At 42.2% G+C, this 20,419-nt stretch overlaps 1 protein-coding gene across 1 annotated transcript in view; it reads right to left on the bottom strand.

Moving 5' to 3' along the window:
* Positions 1-20,419, bottom strand: part of LOC111235974 (metabotropic glutamate receptor 8-like) — a 114,734-nt gene that overhangs the window by 79,047 nt on the left and 15,268 nt on the right. Inside the window, exon 2 of the mRNA XM_022764552.1 lies at positions 1,312-1,528. Coding sequence (XP_022620273.1) covers positions 1,312-1,528 — 217 coding nt within the window. The remainder of the gene's footprint in view (positions 1-1,311; positions 1,529-20,419) is intronic.

The following is a 20,419-nucleotide window of genomic DNA, read 5'->3' as shown; positions in this document are numbered from 1 at the left end:
CCATCTTTGGATTAACTGCCAAGATGGCAACGGTAAAGCAGCTCACTCTGAGCTTCAAAACTGCTCTTCAGAAAACTATGGATGACGTCATAGAGGCTACATCCATCTTTATTTACAGTGTATAGTCAGAATACACAACAAAACCTCTTCTGATAATCTGACAACCATCAGGCCTCTTAAATAAACTGACGGCTCTCTGTTATAATCCCGCCGACACCATTGAATTTATTTAGATTATCCAGAGGAAATGTGGTTTGGAGATTTCCTTGAGGTAAAAAAAAACAACACTCAGACACTACATCATAAATTTATAGAAGTTTCTAGGGAACTGCTCATCAGTTAGATCCCAGCGTGTCTGAGGATAATACTCTGAAGATGGCAGATTTACTACATGGAGCCAATTCCTGCTGCTGAAGGTTTTGCATTTTTAACCTAAAGAACATTATTAAGAATAAGCCCTTTCAACTTTAACATGCATCTAAATCTGCATTACATTAAATCTGTTCAGGTACAAATAAAAAAAATGAAACTGTCAAAACTCATCTAAAATGTGTTTTCGATTATGGAGCTTCAGTCAAATAACGAAGGGAAGGCAACAAGCAGTTCAGAAATAAAATACACATATGAAATGTAAGATTTTCTTTGCTGTTGACTTCACAGCGTCAAAGATTTGCTTTGTTTTCCCACTTTTCTGCTCACTGACACTCATTTGTACAAACAGAACAGACCTCTGGATACTGTTTTAAGACATAGAGGTAGTTTCCTTCAGATACAGCGTGAACTTCTCGGCTGATGCGTTTTAAAGTTTGTTTTCTTTTGATCATTGCTGAATGCTTCAACATGCAAGTGGTCTGAGAGAAGATGGGTGGGTCTCCAGCCTCTGATTCATCTACAAATTACAGCAGAGCTGAGGAAGCTGAACTCCGAAACCACACACACACACTCATAAACACACACACGCCACTGATCTCCAACATACATGAAACCGCTGATGCATTTCAACATGCCTCTTCCAATCTAATTAATGTCAGAGCTCGTCTGGGTGCGAAAACTTTTTAATCAGCGAGAGCCGGGTGTGATTATCTCACTGTGACCAGCCGAGAAGAAAACAGTGTCAACTTCCTCTGTAATCACATCAAGAGAAGGTCACATGACCTCTCTTCCTGTTCACAACACAACAACAACACACTCCCAGCAGCAGCACAACCAGTTTAACAACCAGGCAGCTCAAGAAAAACAAAAAAAAACCCCACCGCGTTTAGAGGTCAAACAAACTCAGATACTGGTGGAGAACATCTCAAAGTTTCCTACCCGACTCTCTGGAGATCTGGACGAAGGCCTCGACGCCGCTCTCGCCGTAGTTTCCCTCGGAGGCGAGCGTGGACACGTAGTTCCAGCCCATCGCCGTCACGATGTCCAGCATGGCCTGAGCCTGGTAGGAGTCTGGAGGAACCACGCGAGAGAAGAAGTCATAGCGCGTGTTGTCGCTGAGCTCTGGAGCAGTCGAGGCGTAGCTGATCTGAGGAATCTGTGGAGACACAGAGGCGTTGACCGTTAGTGGAATAATAAAAATACAGGTGCAGCAGTCACACATAATGTATGTTAAACCAGTCAGATGACATAATTTAAATAAGTCTCATCCAGGGCAATTAACAGGGATTTAGCATCATGTTGCTCAAACACACTCCTGCAAAGTAGTAACCGGATTTCTCGAAACTGTCCTCCCGTAAAAAACGAGCCCATAGGTCGTTTGTGCAGCAGGTTATTATGACCCATACTTTGTTGCTAAGTGACATCTAGTCGTCGTAGTAATTATGACAGGAGCAAAGTGGAAAAGTGTCGGTGACGTCAGGAGGAGGTTGTGGTGGATGGATGTGTCAACAAAACACAGGAAGACACAGAAGTATCAAGGTCGTTTAAGCTAAATAAATTATAGAGAATCCAGTATCAGTTTGTCTGTACATTTACCTACAATATAAAACTCTTGTATTTCAGCAAGAAAATATTAAAATACAGTAAATTCTTAGTATTCCAATAACAGCTTTTTAGTTGCATCTACTTTGCCGTTTTTTTGATCACAGTCAAAACTCAACACTTCCTGCAGATGTTTCACAACAAAAGCATAACAGGAAAGGGATGGAACGTGTCCTTTGATTTACTGGAAGGCTTTTAATTTGAAGCATCAGTGCAGGAAGCGTTGCAATATACTGACAGCAGATTAAAATTGAATGAAAAAATGGCAAAGTAGAGCTGCGACTAGACATTACAAGTGGAAAAATGTGTTACATTGACAAAATATTCAATCTGTAATATGTTGTTGTAAATTAGTGGAATATAAATGTAATTTCTATGAGAAAATGCTACACACCAGCCAGAAAAAGAAAAAGAAACACTATATTTTCATTGCGGAAAAGCACAATCTTACTTCCTGGTATTTGAGGCTTGTTGATTTTCTGAAGTCGTACATACAACTCTACTAACTGCAGACAGGAAGTGAGAAAACAGTGTTTTCAGATGAACTTTTAAATGTTGTACACTGTCTCTCCCCCAAACACCCCACAGTGTATTTGAGAGATTTAAAACAGATTGAGTTTGAACCTTAAATCCTGACCTTCCTCGACTTCCTGTTGTTCAGTTTTTTGTCCGAGTTGAGTTAACCGCTCTCCTATGTGAATTAGGGAGGCGGATCAGGTCATAGATCCTGCAGCAGAAAGGCCGACAGGCCCGGCGGGGCTGGATAATGGTGCTTTAGAGAAGGATTGAAGGGCTGATTGATTTCACTTCAGTCAGAGACCGAGGTGTTGGGCCGAGTGCCGCTGGAACCCTCATCAGGATTCACAGGAGGAGGAGGGAGGAAGACAGATGACCGAGGGCCTGACAGCAATACAAATGTCACTCAGCCCGACTCGCTCGGCGACAGGAGGCAAATTAAAGGCCTGTACAGTAAATACAAACCTGTCGGAGAGCTGACACTATCAGAGCGCCGCAGGTTTAACACATCAGAGAGGAGCTTAGGTTTATTTCCATCAGAGCTGAACACAAACAACACATCTGAGCCTCTGATGCTTTACTGACTTTTTACACTTTAGACACTTTAAAAGTTTCCTCAGCTGTTTATCTGATGGATAAAGTTAGTGCACGTCTCCATTTGACATGAAACGAGTTTTGTCCAAAAAGTTAACTATTCAGAAACTCTGAGAAACAGCCGTTTTAGACATTATCTAAAACATTTAAAGAGAAGTTATTCTTCAGACCTGCCGACAGGAAACACTGTGCGTGCAGTAGTGATGCACGGGTCGTAGTTATATCCACGGGCACTGTGGTTAATCAGCGGATCGGGTGGGGCAGGTCATAAAAATTAACATTCTGATTAACAGCAGATGAAGTGCAGATGGATGAAATAATTTATAATGTATGAGGAAATGATTAATTACAGAATCTAAACCGTGAACACTTTTTAAGCTTCATTTTTCGTCAGGCAGGAATATGACTCTGTGTTTGGACTGCTGAACTCATTAAGATTTATTATTTATTTTGGGCAGCAGCCAAATGTTATTATGAGCTTTTGAATTGTTTGTGTTCAGGAAGCAGCGGTGACATTCAGAGGCCGGTTGCAAGTTAAGATTTTCCTGAAAACCTGAGTTACAATTTCCTTAAAAGAAAACCAGTTGCACAAAACACCTTTAAGGTTTACTTAAAATGTTCACTTAAGTATTTTGAGGTTTTCTCCTTATCTTAGTCTTGTAATTAAGGAATCACTTAAAGTCAAAACTGTCAAAGTTATGAGGCAAAAAAGTTTGTGTCAAAATGTTTAAATAATAAGAAATGTATGTTTTCTTGACATTAACTGACACAATTAAGTATAAAAAATTAAATTAAATAAAATTAAAGAGCTAAATAATTGTTACTAGAGTAACGTTTGTTGAATTTCACTTAATTTCTTTGCTTGACTGGTGGAACTTTAGGTATTTCAAATCTTCCATATCCCTTCAGAAAAACCTCTGAAACGAGCTCTACAGTTTTCTGCATCTTATTTTGGAGACAGATTAAAACTGGGAGAGGAAGGGTTGACAAAACCAGCTCATGTCAGGATGAAAGAACTGCTGTGTTCAATCAGAGAGCATGATGGGAGCGTCAGTCTCCCACTCAAAATCCAAACCCTGCGACTTCTGTCAGATATGAGGTTTAAACGGGACGGTGGTGACTGATCACCGACTGAAATCTCACACACACACACACACACACACACACACACACACACAGCTGAGGCTGAAATAACTGCAGCTGCATGTGAATATGGTGGGGACCCTCCATTAGCATTAATGATGCATTGTGGGGCTGAATAAACAGCAGCATCAGTTATTGATGCTCTGGAGCTGCTGCTCCATTAAAACACATCAGCTCCACCTATTCACACCCTGCTGCTGCATGTAAAGGACCACACCGCTGTTTTTTAATGCTCATTGAGTCTCACTGAGGCAGATCACAGCGCTCTGCAGATACCCACAGACACAACCATCCTGTGATTTCAGCACCTGGAGGGCACAAATACAATTAATCCAGCTTGGTCATGGGGCTCCAACCAAGTGGAGGTGACTGGAAAACCTCCACAGGTAGACGTCCAGGAGGCATCCTGATGCTGAGGTTCAATCTGCTTCAAACAAAAACGTAGAAACGAGCCCACAGGTCATCTGTGCAGCAGGTTATTGTGACCCATAGTTAGGTTTTGTTGCTAGGCGACATCTCGTTGTCGTAGTGATTATGACAGGAGCAAAGGGGGAAAGTGTCGGTGACGTAGAATAAAGAGAGACAGTTGTGGTGGATGGATGAATATGACACAGGAGAGCGGTGTTTGAGTCCCATGTGAAAACAGCAGTTTATATTGTAACCATGACAACAAATCTTTTCCTAAAGCTAACCAAGCCACGACCTTTATTACAGTAACCATGGTGACACACCTGCCGACATAAGGGGCACTAATAGGGACTTTAAGCAGCGACGGTTGAAGTGACGTCTACGGCGCCCATATACATTCCAACGTGTTGCCATAGCAGCAGAAATCAAAGATCGCTAAGCAACAATTAACTCCACCAACAGCTACTTGACTTCGTCAGGAATCAGGTCGCTATTAACATTGCTACAACATGTCTCTTAAGATGGCCGGAGAGCTGTTGAAATTTGCTTTAGAGACAATTTAAAAATCAAATGAGGAGTTTGTATAAATCCGTCACTTCAGCACCACGGACAGCGTCATGGTTTCATCAATACACAGCACAGTGAGGTTGAGGGCGGATCAGCAGCACCTCCTCTTTGAAAAAAGGATCAACGGGGATGTGAAGTATAAAGTTCTCAACATGAGAAGAGGCTCACTGAAGCATCACAGCAGACTGAACAACCTCATGACTCCAGTTTGGCTTTTTGACCGAGCTTCGTGCACAAGACACTGGACGTCATCAAATTACAGCAGTAATGATAATAATCACAATAATAACTGCGGGTTTGTGAAATGAAGCTGTGCTGTAGTCACACCGAGTTCCAAATGTGTTATTAAATAAATTGCAAATACTCTCAGAGAGAAAAAAAATAAAGGAGCTTGTGCCGTGCTGGTGGCTTGTGAAGGAGGCCCTTCCCCCGACCGCAGGACTGCAATTTTAATTAGCAGCCTAACTGGAAACCCTGCTGACGAGCTCGCAGCACACTCACGTACCCATCCTCACAGTGCGATTACCACTACCTCATCATCGCTGTGAGGTAGAACTGAGGGTGGATGATTTTATCCCTTCCACTCTAAAAAAAATTGTATTAATAAATAAATTAATTAATTAATCAGCCACCATCACACAGGGTTTTTATTCTGAAACAAGGGCAGAGACTCAGAACATGTGAACAGATCTGTTATCAATCATTAATCTACTGCAGCTGAGAACAAATAATTCCTTTTAACACTTTAACACTTTTTATTTTAATGATAACTATCGAACATTCAGGACTCAACTGAAAACAGTAAAGGGAAACGTATTATTTCAAAGATCATTTCGTTTAAAAACATCATTTATATTTTTATTTTTTTACATATTTAATTATATTTTTTTCAAAAAAAAGTGGGTTGTAATAAACTTCATTCACTGGCAGGTTTTTTGAAAAATTAACTTTACCACTTCACGATTGTTTGCCTCCACCATCCTGCCAAGTTGAAAGAAATATTGTCACTTCCTGAGTTACAGCGTTGAATAATGGCTTGGTCACATCACAACAGTTCGATGTCACCATGAAGTTGACCTTTGACCTCTGACCACCAAATTCTGGGTGTGAACGTTTGTTCCAAAGGCCAAAGAACGTGTGTTGTGAGGTCACAGTGACCTTGACCTTTGACCCCTCAAAATAAAATCAGTTCATTCTTTAGTCCAAATGGACCTTTGTGCCAAATGTGAAGAAGTTCCCTCAAAGCGTTACTGACATATCGCCGCTGCGGAGACATAGAAACATGTATAAAGCTGAAGGTTGTTTGCAGTGTGGCGGCGACTGAAGAATCTCTTTCACTCTCTGATCAGAACCGGACTCGGGTCTCCGGTCTCAGGGGGACAAAGAGAAGTGATCTGGACCTGGACGTCAGCCCGCTGTGAAGTGACAGCAGCAGCTGATGCACTTGTCATTTCCCAGTGGGCGAGCGGCGCATTGATAGATGACGCCTTGACAGCGATCATTACCCTCAACACCAAACCTTTACTTTACCCCGGTGAGACCCGCTGAGCTGGACCAGACCCGGTCTCACGCCGAGGACAGCTTTATGCATGTGTGGGCATCTTTACATCCGAGGACACGCGCCCCGTTTTCTGCCGCCGCAGGGTGTTTCCTGTGACAGTGATTGATGCTCGTCATCCTGCGACAGCCTCAAGCTTTCTGCCCGACTGAACGGTGAAAGAGGAAATCCATCTGAGGAGACAGCACACGTCCATCATCGTTCACTCTGCGCTCTGATTTTCTTATTTAAAGTAAAGGCTCTATTTACTGTCATCGCTCTCTTTCCCGGACAATAAACAGCTTCGCCCTCGAGGTAAAATCCTTCACGACTCCTGCTGTCGCTGCTCTGTTTCTCCTGATCCCTCTCTCGCAGTGATCAAACTGAATTCAGGATGAGGTCAGAATGACTCAGTGCCCCGCCGAAAAGTTTCCTTTTTTAATTAAATGCTTAAATATCTCAAATTAAAGGAGACATGCCTTTTACATGGCCTACTTTGGAGACTTGAGGGGGGGGGGGGTTAAAGTCTCCTAAAGACAACAAAACTGTGACATTTATGATAAATAATTACATGGATGAACAGCCATGAAAATGTTATGTGAAGCATGACAAACTGGGGTTCATTAATCATTTATGTAACGGCACATAACAGTCACATGTAAGTCGCTTGCTCTGAATTAAAATTTAAGTGCAGCGCTTTTACATCTGCTTCTTGAGACCAGGCCGTGAGGAGGCTTTCCAAATCAAACGCTGGAAACTGATCGGTTGAGTCATTCAACAGCTGAGCTCAAACTGCATTTGAACAGAAAAAGAGGAAAGACTGAAGCTCTTTAATTGAAATCAGATCCTCACAGGAGCCCGACACGAAGCTCATCAAGAGAGAACGCCACAGACTCCTGTGTAACCCGGGTCACGTGTCTCCGACGGTTTCACCGTCTTTTGAAGCTCAGAGAAGGAAACAAGGTGACACCGAGGTTGAGCGTGTGATTAGAAAGAAGCTCGAATAAGAACTGATCATCTGTCAACAGTCAGAGAGGGGAAAACAAACTCCTGTTTGTTTCATATTTTCTTCTGAAGCGCCTCGGGGCGAACTGAGGGTCTCCCAACTGTTTCAGACGATGCTGAAACTCCGCAGTGTCTGCAGCAGACAGTCAGATCACACACTCACTGCAGAGATAATGACACTTAAAGTTCAAGAACCATCAGCGCAACTCTGGAAATAACTCACTCTGGTGGTCAAAAATAATGGAAACACCACATAAAAACACATCATATCCTTTGATTTAACAGACAAGTTTTGAGCTTAAAAAATGTTTCCAGGAACTCATGTTGAGTTTTAAATCTGGGGCTTAGAAGAAAGGTTGGAGGTTTTTGACAACTGTTTCTTAAATCTTTGGTTTTTATTCAGGATTTCCATTAATTGAACGTGAACACAATCAGGAATCTACAACAAAATACCACATGAGCAAAATTTCAAAGCAAAACCATGTGTGGAGATATTTCTTCACACATGATGAAGAGATCCCTCAACGAAATGTCACTTATGATTAATTTTATGGATTAAATGCATCAATAAAAAAAGTATATGCTCATATTAATAATCTGGATGTTAAATGTGTCGCCTGCAGAGTTGTGAAATATGAAAGTCATTTCTTGGTTGGACTGAGGAGCCAAAACATACTTATATATAATTATAATTTCTGTATCGTATAACTGCGAGGGCCCATCTTATTATGTCTGCACAGACTTTTTGTGCTGATTTCTGTGCATTTACTATTCATGTAAATGCATATAAATGTAATACGAACAGAAGCACACTGGCTGCTCGTGTTCACTGGGGTGTATTCAGGTCTCTATTCAGAAATATGTCCTTTTGTACAGGAGACAAATTATAATTTAAAAGAATATTAATGGTAAAAACAAGCACTCATAGTGAACGTACTTTAAATACATTGCAGCTGTTTAGTTGCTGCGGTTGTTGCATTTTAAATCAATTGAGAGACTCTCCTGTAAGAAACGAGCCCATAGGTTCGTCTCTGCAGCAGGTTACTATGACCCATAGTTATGTTTTGTTGCTAGGCGACATCTACTGGTCGTAGTGATTATGACAGGAGCAAAGGGGAAAAGTGTCAGTGACGTAGTGTAAAGAGAGACAAAGTCCACGTCAGGAGGAGGTGGTGGTGGTGGACGGATGAACGTGACACAGGACAGCGGTGTGTTCGATTCCCATGCGAAGCCTGTGGTTTATATTGTAACCATGACAACAAAGAGCGTCTAATGACGAGGAAGTGCTCATTTTAACCCAAATAAACATCTTTTTTTCTAAACCTAACCAAGCCATGATCGTTATCGGAGTAACCATGACAACGAAGCTAGGTGGCACAGTCTGCGTGTTTATTGTTGTAACCATGCCAACGAAGATCATCTAATGTTGAGGGAGTGCTAATTTTAACCCAAATCACAATCTTTTCCTAAACCTAACCTAAGTACTTTTAGTGCCATGACTGTTATTGCAGTAACCATGGCGATGAAGGTAGGTACGCCGTCCTCGTGTTTATTATTGTAACCATGACCACCCAAGGTCCGGTAGGGAATCTAATTCAGGATGTGAACTTCACCTTCAGTGTCCTGAACTTTGTACATACACCCTGAACTCTTCTCATTGCAGTAGTAACTTCCTTCACTAGAGAAAACTTTTTCTGAACATAGTCAGGCAGTAATTATGTTAAAACCAATTGATTTCTCGGAGCTGAATCACACTTATGAGAATAAACATATGACCACTGACTGAAATATTCATCCAAGACTCTGTGTTTTTTATGGCCTCATCATCATTCCACCTAATGGAAATATTCTAGATGACTGCTGCATAATTTAGACACACATCCCCCAAAATTCAGCCTGACAAATTTAGCATCACTGGAAACTCTGGGATCTCCACCAGAATTTAAAACAAAGTTCTGTGAGTTTGAACAAAGTTTGGGCGACCGGCATGAGTTTGTAAAGATGTGCAATCAGGATTCACAGTTGTATGTGTCTGACTGTTTTCACTGCTGCTCTCCACCTTTTTCCCCCCATCTCCATTCCTTGATTCTCAAAGTCTGAAATAAATATCAGAACTAATGTACCAGTATTGTTTTCTCCTAAAAATAACTCAGACTTGTCCTGACTCGGCTGCTGCTCGGTGCCACATTATTCATCTGAGAAACAGAAACCAGCCGGCAGCCAGAAATCGATGGACTCAACAGTCCTCCTGCTGACTCTCTGAGCTCCGTCCAGTCCCGTCGCAGACCTGTCTGAGCCTGAGGACACCGATGTGTCCGTCCTGCTGCTGGCTCTGTGTCACGGCCAGCTGGTCCTTTGGCCTCCGAAAAACCCAATGCCAGCTCTCACCTGGTGTCAGCAGTGAGGAGGTGGAGCTGCCAAAAAGAACAAACATACGAGGCCACGACCGTCAGTCAGCCTCCAGCCTGCCCGCTGAGTAAACAAGCCAACACAGCAAGGCCTGACGCCAAGCTGTCTTCTGAAAGTCTTGGCTTTGGGTTCAACGTTTAGATTCTGTCCTCGTCCCGCTGAAGACGGCCATGCGTTGATCTCATCTCCGCCCCGGGGGGATTATGTAAAGTGCTCAGCTTTAAGAACGGCCCTTCAGTTCAGAAACATTTTCTCCACTCGTGTTTTGCACATCAGCTCGGTGGAGTGTGGAGAGTAGCTGCTGCATTATGGATATACACAGTCAGATATGGAAATATGTATGTGGGTGTTTCTCGCCTTCAGACGGTGTCAAGTGAACTGATGTTTGAACAGACTGTTACGCAGGTTGTCATCAATGCACTCACACCTCCAGTCTGTTTGGACCCAACAAAGCAGATGTTTAACTCTCTCAAGATACTGAAACAAACCATCCATCCATCTTCCACTGCTTATCCAGAGTCGGTCATAGTGGAGGTAAGAAGGGTAGTCCAGATGTTCCTCTTCCCAGCAACGTTTGCCAGCTCCCAAGGGAAGAACTCAAATGAGCTCTGGGTGTACTCCTGCCTGTCGGACCTGTCCAGAAAACTTCTAATGGAGGACACCCAGGAAGCGTCAGATGACCGAACCACCTCAACTGGCTTTTTGATATGAAAGAGCAGTAGCTCAACTCTGAGCTCACCCCCGAATGTCTGCGCTCCTTACCCCCATCTCTAAGAGCCGTGAACCGACGCGCCCTGCAGAGGAAACTCATTTCAAGAGGAAACAAACCAACCAAAGCTCAATGCATTTCATTTTGTAAAGGGCAGCCTGCATCCGAAAAGGACTCAAGGATTGTTAAAACCTAACCCAATGGATCCATGAAGACGTAGAATCAAGACCAACGTGACAGGAGAGAAACTAACTGCTGAAATCATAAATAAAGACTCGGCAGTTACATGCATGTAGAGTAAGATTTATATATATATATATATATATATATATATTTTTCCATATGAGCCTTAGTTCATTTGGACTCAGGACTCAGTTCGAGGACGGGCCAGAGAATCCGGTTTATTTTAAACTCCAGTGATGTGCACACAAGCTAGTTTTGAGAAGCAAAAAATTTTTTTTTTGTATTCATATAGAATCCAGACAGGATTTAAGAAACTTTAAATTTTACATATATGCATCTGCCTGTGACTGCAATCTGTCCTGGCTTTCCCAGCAACATGCAAACCAGGCTCTCCTCTGGTAATGCACCTGAAGCTGTTCTGTAACTACAACAAACACCAGAAGAAGAACTTCTGCACTTTAGCAGCTTCGTTGCAACAATAACAGTTTAGCTAACTTACTTTCTATAAACTAACCCAAACACATGCAGTACTTATGAACTAGAACAAGGTAGAGTGGCCCTGCACCGATGTAGCTAGGACAGGAGGAGGAGGTGGGGTGAAAGTGGCGGCTGGTGCTCACTGACATTCAATATACACTGTATCTGTACACTACTGTACTGTGAGGTATCTAAAACTGTTTTAGGTACTTTAGACTCTTATCCTTCCTGCAGTAATATCAGGATCAGTCCCAAATTCATTCTGCAGCAGAGTCAAGTCTGGGATCAGGACTATGGCAGGCTCTCCAAGATGCCATTCAACTCCGAGAATACTTCTCTCTGGTGACAGATAAGGGGGAGGAGGGGGACAACTGGGCCTCAGTAATGGGAAAGGTGAAGAAAAAAACATGTATAACTTAGAGAGAGAGAGAGAGAGAGAGCGAGCACTGGAAGAACACAGCCCTTCACCTTTTAAATTATTGACATAATATAATTATAGCCTTCATTGGGTTTCTGCTCTGACCATAAAGGACATGTGGCCTCCACTGTCGCCACATGCAGCTGCTAAAACGGTAAAAAAAATAAAATATTTATATGTTTTTCATGCCATATTCACATATTGAAACTAAAGTGAAAGGTGTCAGTTTTATGTAACGTTGCTGGTACGATGTCAATATGCCATATTGATCTTTTCCCCATCTGTTTTTTTTTTTTGTTGTTGTTGCTGGAAAACCAAACGTGTCACACATCTAAAATCTAAGAGACAGAGAAACTCGACACGATGCAAAGCGCGAGTCGAAATGAAAACCGAGATGTTCCGCAAACCGCCAAGCACAAGCACACGCAGGCGGCGAGTCCCTGGCGTTAACACGTCAATCAGTGTCACAGACCAGAAGATTAAAAAAAAACGCAGCAATTCTCTACGAGGACTTTGCATACACAGTCGAAAAAGTCACGGGACGGAGACAAGAAGGGAGGCTTCACATGTGAAAACGATAACACACTTCAACTATACTCGACACATTTCGAAGCCGCGACCTCTCACGCAACGTCGCTCTTGTATCAGGAGCCAGAGACCACGAGCGCTTGGCTTTATTTACCCACAGAAACTGGGCCAGAACAGGACCAGCACACAGGGACTGTTTCCCCTCAAAGCCGTTTCCCTCTGTTATAGTCTTATCCTAAGGTTCTTAAAGATCCTCTCAGTGAAACAGGTGAAATAGTTTCACTCACTGGCAGGTTATCTGACTTTAAGACCAAACAGTAAATTAATTTAATGGTTAAAACGTTGATTTTTTTTGCTGTTTTATTTCAGTTTTTTTTTTTTTTTTCCTCAGTGGTTTGAGTCGACAGGGAAAAACCAACAGAGACCGTCTCTCTCTGTCAGCAGCTGACAGCAGGAAGAAGCTCCAGCAGCCTTTTCTGCATTGTAAGTGTATTTTTACACATTATTTATTTGGGCTGTCCCACTTTAACATATCCAGGCCTCAAACACTGACTGACCCACTTGCTGCTGTGAAGTCTAAATCACAGATTCTCTGATTCAGGGTTTTTATTTTATCTGACAGACAGCAAGACAGAACGGCTGCTTGTTGTGAGCTGTCAGGCTCTGTACTGGTCTAATGCAGGTATACAACATTTACCTTATTAATTTAGCATGTTAGCATGCTAACATTCGCTAATTGGCAATTAACATAAAGAACAACTGAGGCTGTAGCGAGTGTCATTAGTTTTCAGGTGTATTTCATCTTAAAATAAATTATTGGATAAATACAAATTAGTAGTCTGCATGTGAGGTGTTTAGGGAACATATGTAAACTGAACAGTCCACTGATAGTCTAAATTGTTTAGGGGACGTGTAAATTATAGCCTCTACCAATAGTCTGCATGTGAGGTGTTTAGGGGACATCTGTAAATTGAAGCGTCTGTCAACATTCTGCATGTGAGATGATTAGGGGACCTCTGTAAATTGTAGCGTCTACCAATGGTATGCATGTGAGGTGTTTAGGGGACATGTGTAAACTGTAGCATCTACCAATCTACCGAGATAAAGTATCTGTCCTGCAGAGAGGAAGGATTACAGCAAAGCTGGGGGAACAAAACAAACAAGTTCTGCAGAGAATAATTAGCTCCTCTCAGTCTGTGAGGACGAGCGGCTCGACTGCTGTCTCACTTCAGACAGCGAGACAGTTTATCAGACAGTTTATCAGACCAGGAACCAACGTTTGCAGGTGTGAAGCCACAAGTTTCTGTTTTGTTTTGGTTTTTTTGTGCGTTTTTGTCGCACTGACGCACCAAACTTCAGCAGGTCTAATTGGAAACGTGCTGCGGCTCAAACACATTAGCATATGAAAGGATCATCACGAAAACACAGTGTAACAGTTTGCAGCCTTTTCATGCTCATCACACAGCTCGTATATGATCCTGAAACAACCTAAATGAGATGTTGTTGGTTTTTCCATCAGTTCACCTTGACATGAGCCGGGAATGTTTACAACATTTATCTTCATTGCTGCTGCTCATTAGCTCCAGCGTTAGCGTCACCCCGACAATTTTAATTTATGACCATGAGAAGCAGCTGACTACCTCTGCCTGCTCTCTCTCTCTCACTCTTTCTTCTCCTCCTCCTAAAATCCATCCATCCTGCCGAGGGAAACCTCACTCCGTCAGGTCGGGTCGTTTCTCAGCTTTAATGATTGTGCAGGACGTCATTTAACAAAGTCTCGACTTTTCAACCTTTTTGGAGCTGAGAGCAGTTTAGGAAAAGTCGTCTACACTGATGCTATTTATTATTGCAGTTTTGCATATTTACTACAAAATTATACCCTGTACAGTTTCAAGTCTTTATCTTAGCAACTGAGAAGGTTTTTATTCGAAACAATCATTTTCAGTATTGTCAAATTATCGCAAATTATCTAAAATTGTCTGTAATTTTCTTGACCTTTAAGTCTAAAACTGAGCTTTTCAAAGCTAAAGGAGTCTCAGTCTGTATCTGGCCCAGTTACCAGCACAGTCAGCCGCTGCAGCAGAGGCTGTGACTCACAGCTCATGGAGACAATTAAAGGTCCCATATGTGACACTTTACTTACTTTATTTGAAGTGTTGATCCGTAAGAAGATATATTTGTGGTTTTAAGAACCAAGAACCATCTCAGTGTAGTTTTACATCTCCTCTCTCAGGCTTCTCTCTGGAGCTCTAGTAACAACAGGTCGGTGAGCCAATCAAAAGAGAGGAGGCTCTGAGCCTCTCTTCTGATTGGCTGGCTGTTTTCTGAGTGATCCAATAGAAATATAGCAGATTTCAGGTAAAAACACTCAGAGAAACCAAATCCTGCAAGGTTTGGATGGTGGGTCCAGGTGGGCGGGGCTTGGTGACTGCTTTGTTGTGACATCACAAAGTTCCAGAAGTCCTGACGGCTGGTTTTAAGGCTCAGTTTCTGAATACAGGCTGTGTGCATTTCTCTGTGGACTGAGGCTTTGATACTTTCACAGTATTAATATAGAAGCTAGAGCTGATCTATAATCACACTACACATGGACACAGACCTTTACACTGTTTTGAACTTTGCTGGATGTCTTCTGTGTTGGCAGAGTTTTGGTTCAACCTATTTAAGAGGTGTTTTTACGACTGTCTGCTCACTTCAGTTTGTGTTGCTGTTGAACTGTAATACACTGAGAGGGTGTTTCTAATATTTCCTGTCAGACCTGAGCTCTACCTCTTCATCACTGCTGAGTGAAGATGAGGATTTCAGTTTCCACCACGTTCACCTCTTCGATATCTCCTGCAGTGAAGGTACAGCTCGGTCTCCAGGGGAAACAGACAGTTACTCCAAGCAGCTCGGTTCACAAACAGCTAATTACTGACCATTCTTTAAATAACAATGGGCTCCAACCGCAGGCAGATTTAATTGTTGGGTTTTTTGGGGGCGACTGCTGATGCAGGAGCAGAGGCTCATTATGTGTGGGGGCGAGCGCTGGACTTGAGCAGGTTTAAAGGATTTACAGACGGGGGAAGCAGAGGAAAATTAGCACCTTTTAAAAGACAAACAATGGGATGTTAAGTGTCACAAGTAAAGGGGAGTTACAGGAAAAGTTTTTGTTCAGAACTGATCAGGCTGTATCGACTGTTTAAAATCTCAGTATCAAATCTGTTGTGTTATGGTTGAACACAACAGATTTTAGATTCTTAGTTTCTTCCGTCTCTCACACACTGAGGCTCTGGTGGACAAGCCTCCATCTTCCTGCTGCTGGTCTCCATCTGATCTCACACCTCCGCCCTCGCCTCCTGGGGAGCAGTTTAACAGGATGTATGGGATACTTTCTGTCTTGCTGATTTTATTTATTTTTTGGCCAGCTCGATGGTTTTCTAAAGATAGACTTCATCTCCACGGGGGCTCTTTGAAGTTGGCCGTCTATCCTCCATCATTTTGTAATTATCGGGGAGGCGTTTGACGGCCCAGCGGCACATGACGCTTCCCCCAAAGAGCGAAGAGGATTCGAGTCGGTCTTACTTAAGGTGCGGTCAGATCGTGGTCTACAGAAGTGTCAGTTTGGCCTTTGAAGTCTTTAAGAAATTCATCATGAGGAGTCAGAGATGATCAGTGATCGTCCATCAGCTGATGAACTGGAGAGGCTACAGAGACTTCACCTAGGTGGGTTTGTAAGGCTAGTCATGCTGTACTCAGGTCATTTGCATTTATTAATTTGCAGCCTTTTTTACTTGCATGTGTTTTAAATCTCTCCCTCCACTCCTTGTCTTTAGTCGAGTTTGTTTTTTCCGCGTGATCGTTTCCCTGCATTTATCAATTAAATTAAAACCATTTCTGCAGGTTCTCTGAGAGTTAAAGAGTTACTGCAAATGAGTTTTTAATCTTTTTTAAAGTCAGTTATAAATGAAAATGTGACCTGTTTCATAATTGAAAAAAATCTAACAGAGAAAAAAAAACCCTGCTGAGATAGAGTTAGAATAAATCTCTGCAGAGGAACAGGACACCAAGAAAAAGGTGGAAGAAAGTTGTGTTTGAGTCTCTGCTGGTGAAATGTCTTAAAAATTACAAAACATCTGGCTGAAGTCTGGCAGGAAACAATTCAGTTGGAAAAACTAACAGGGGAAAAGGAGCTGGAGAAATGTTAATCATCTTTCTACAGCTTTAACGTTCTCCTCCTGCTTTATTTCATGTCTAACAGGCACTTTATTCCTGTTTCACATCCCCACTGAGCCGAGCCTCTGTGGCCTCACACTGTCCTGCTTTTAAAACATGAGTTGAACACGACTCACAGCTTCACACCTCCTATAGAACAAACACCACAAAGCTGAAGTGGAATATTTTACAGGGCGAAGCTGCCAAATGGCTGTAAATGTTTTCAGTGAGTCATAAAAAAAATTAGCTCCGATTTCAGTTTTCTGAGTTCAGTGTCAAACACATGAGGGTTGGTCAGCGTGCCCAGCATGGAGCAGCTCTCCTGGGCACACAGGGACCAGTTAAACCTTTATAATAATAATAGTAATAATAATAATAATGATCTTTATTGTCCAAAAATGTGGAAATTTGCATTTAGCTTCAGAAATTGTGGATATCTTTATGGTCCACAGGTTGACTGATGCGAGGGCCCACCAGAACCTGTCCTAGTCGTCCTGATAGTCGTCCTACTACGACATTCATTACCACAACTGATACAAATAAAACTGTACAAAACAAAAAGGTAAAGTGCACTTTCGTAGGAACACACTGGGCACAGTTGCGGCTGTGTTGCGTGATCTAGAGATTCGGGATTGCGCCTTTTTTTTTTTCTTTTTTTTTATTTTGCACGCGACGCACACATCTCGCAGCAAAGTTAGACATACTGACGTCATATTCACGTCACACACCAGCAACATTACACAAAGCCGACTCCTTCCACTATAGTTTCTATATATAGGCTGAATCTGAATATGACACAGACAAGAAGAAATATAAATATACATTTTTTTAAACCATTTCAGCAGCTGAGTGTAGAGACAGAGACATTTTAGTGACGTTTTCTCTCTAAAAGAAATATGAAATTAATCTATAATGAAAAGAAATCTGACATTCAAGTAACCTGCAATCTCCCCCCCGGTCAGCGACGTCGGCTGCCATACTCATGCCACACTCACGCCACACCACGCCACACAGACAGTGTGTTCCCGGTGTAAGAACATAGTTCAGCTGATGGCGGCTTTGGGGCCCGTTTCAGAAAAACAAGAAAACCAAGTTCTGCTATTGTAGTTTCTAAATGTGAATCCTCACATTAACCTGAAAGGTCCAAATGGCAGAAAATGCATCTACTCACTCTTTCCTCAGTCGGAAACTGGAGTCTGGTAATTTCATTCAAGTCCAAGCACAACTTTCAAAGGCTTAATCAATATCCAATACATCTCTCAAACTTTTCAACACTCGCTCCTCCGTTGGTCTCTTATCGAATGCAGCATGAAAACATATGAAGATTTTACACACTTGTACGTTTATTAAAAACATTTCCTTATTATGTCGATTTTACCTTTGATCTCTCACAAAGTTGTTTTTCAAATCACGTCTACTTCAGAAAAGGCAGAGTTTGTGGAAATGCCAAAGGAAATAGATTTAAACTTTAGTAAAAACCTCCGGCAGTGACTTCCTGACTCCACATTTAAATAATCACTTACAAAACCGTGTTGTTTTTTTGTTGCTATAACTGACTCATGCCTTATCCATATATCTTCTGTTACATCCTGTTCCTTGTGCGGACCAGAGCTCTTTTGTTGCAGGTTGTGTCTCTGAATAAAACGCATTTGTCACAGGAACGAGGACGTTAACATCCCTGATGAATGAAGCTGATCTGAGGCAGGCAGCAGGTTTTATCTAAAGTGCTGGAAGTGTTTATCACAGAGAACAAACTGAAATGCCAGTGAAATGCCATCGCTCTGCTCTCAATATTTGGCTCTTAATCGACTTTGCCGAAGGAAAATGGCGGCTCGTCCTCATCCTTTGCCTTCTTCCATTAATGATGCGTTTTAAATTAGGCGCAGGTCAGAGGTCGGTTTTCTTCTGTATCAGAGTAATACAGTGACAGTCTGTCTGTGCATGCATGAGTAACTGCAAACAGGAGCTGCTAATAGCTAATCATACAACTTTTAATGGTGCAAATTTGCCAAAATGTGAATAAGACAAAGCAGCAAATGTAATGCAATTGAAATCCTGGAACTAACAATGGGTTTTTTGCTTGAAAAATGAAAAACAATTATATATTTTTCCGTTCATCAACTTATCATTTCAGCTTTATAGGAGACGGTCTTTTATTTCCAATTTCTCATCTCACGCTCAAACAGAGAAAGCATGAGTATAAATTATTCCTTTAAGCTCTGCAGATAAACGACGATCTACTTCTGAACTGGACAGAAACATTTGTTCTCATTTTGTTCTCCTCATGCGATTCTGAAAGTAAGTCACATCGACTGGATGTGAATGTGAGCCGTCGGTACGTTCAGCCTCCCTCTGTGTGACAGTGACAGTGTGATGACAGGCAGCAGGTTTTCAGATGATCTGCAGTCAGGCGGGAGGACTGCCCCGAGGAGGAGGAGGAGGAGGAGGGGAGTCAGGTTTTAGTAAACCAATCAGCAGCGGGGAGCTGTCAGGACCAATGAGCATCAGCGCTGAGGGAGAGCTGCAGAGGATGATGGGACAGAGAGCAGATCTGACCTGCGATCAGCAGCGAGTCCTCATCACTGAGACATTTCCAAAGATCAACTCAGGTCACAGTGAGACGTAACAGCCTCCGTGTAAAAGTGTAAAACCAATTAATGATCAATTTAATATCAGACACTCTGAAGCCTCAAACTGATCATTACCATCTATTTAAATATTGCACTTTATATTTTAAGAGTGGGGGAACCTTCTCGACCATTAGAAAAGTTTTAGAAGTAGAAGTTTCTGTTTTTATTTTATTATTTTAACCTTTAATTATTCAGTGTAGTCTCACGGAGAGGCAAGCTCTCTTATACAGGAACGCCCTGATCACATTCACACCTGGAGGCTTTCCAGTGCAACCACAGGTCTGACCTGCTCCACAGATTTAATCCTGCCGGTCTGGGGATCGGACCGGCGACCTTCCAGCAGTGGTGAGGCCAAAAATTCAAACCCTAACCCACTGTCAATCTGAAAACTGCCATAATGTGATATGTGTTCCATTATTACTCAGCTAATACCATCTGGATCAATCAATAACCCAATTGTCTGTAAGATGTCAGAACACACTGAGAAATACCATTCGCAATTTTCTTGAAATTGCTTGTTATCTCCTAAAAAAAAACTAAGATATTCAGTTTCCTATCACAGAAGCCAAAGACGAGCACTAAATCCTCACAGCTGAGAAGCAGAAACCTGGAGAACTTTCTGATTGAAAACCGACTTCAAGGATCAATCAGGTTTCAGTTGATTAACAAATCATTTCAGCTCGTCTATTTAAATTTCCTCCTGAAAAGTTCACATGCTGGAGATACAAGGTTTTTACTTGCAAACATCCAGATGTTGCAGTTTGGGGAAGTCTAAAGATGTTACTGGTGACGTTATTCAATTCTTTCACTTGTATATTAGATTATTAGTTATTGATTAGTGTTGCTTTGTAATTAAAGCTCTGCAGATTCAAAGGTTAAATAAAATATAACTGATGTTCAGCTCCTGAAGTCCAAAGCAGACCAAACCCAAGTGGTTGGGTCTCTGTCCACCAGGTGGTCCCGTTCACAAGCAGCCAGCTACTCCTGAAGTCTACGTGACGGCTGAACGCCGGCCGAGTGTCGGCAGACGCCTGCCAGCAAGCATTACGTCCCGTGGCAGGCGAGGAGGCCCTCCCACCCACGGCTTAACCCCAAAACGACACGGCAAACACTCGTCTGCCGCAGAG

This window comes from Seriola dumerili, unplaced genomic scaffold (genome assembly GCF_002260705.1).
Source record: "Seriola dumerili isolate Sdu_G_001 unplaced genomic scaffold, Sdu_1.0 BDQW01000550.1, whole genome shotgun sequence".
NCBI classification, from domain to species: Eukaryota; Metazoa; Chordata; class Actinopteri; order Carangiformes; family Carangidae; genus Seriola; species Seriola dumerili.
This window is presented reverse-complemented; position numbering and strand designations above follow the sequence as displayed.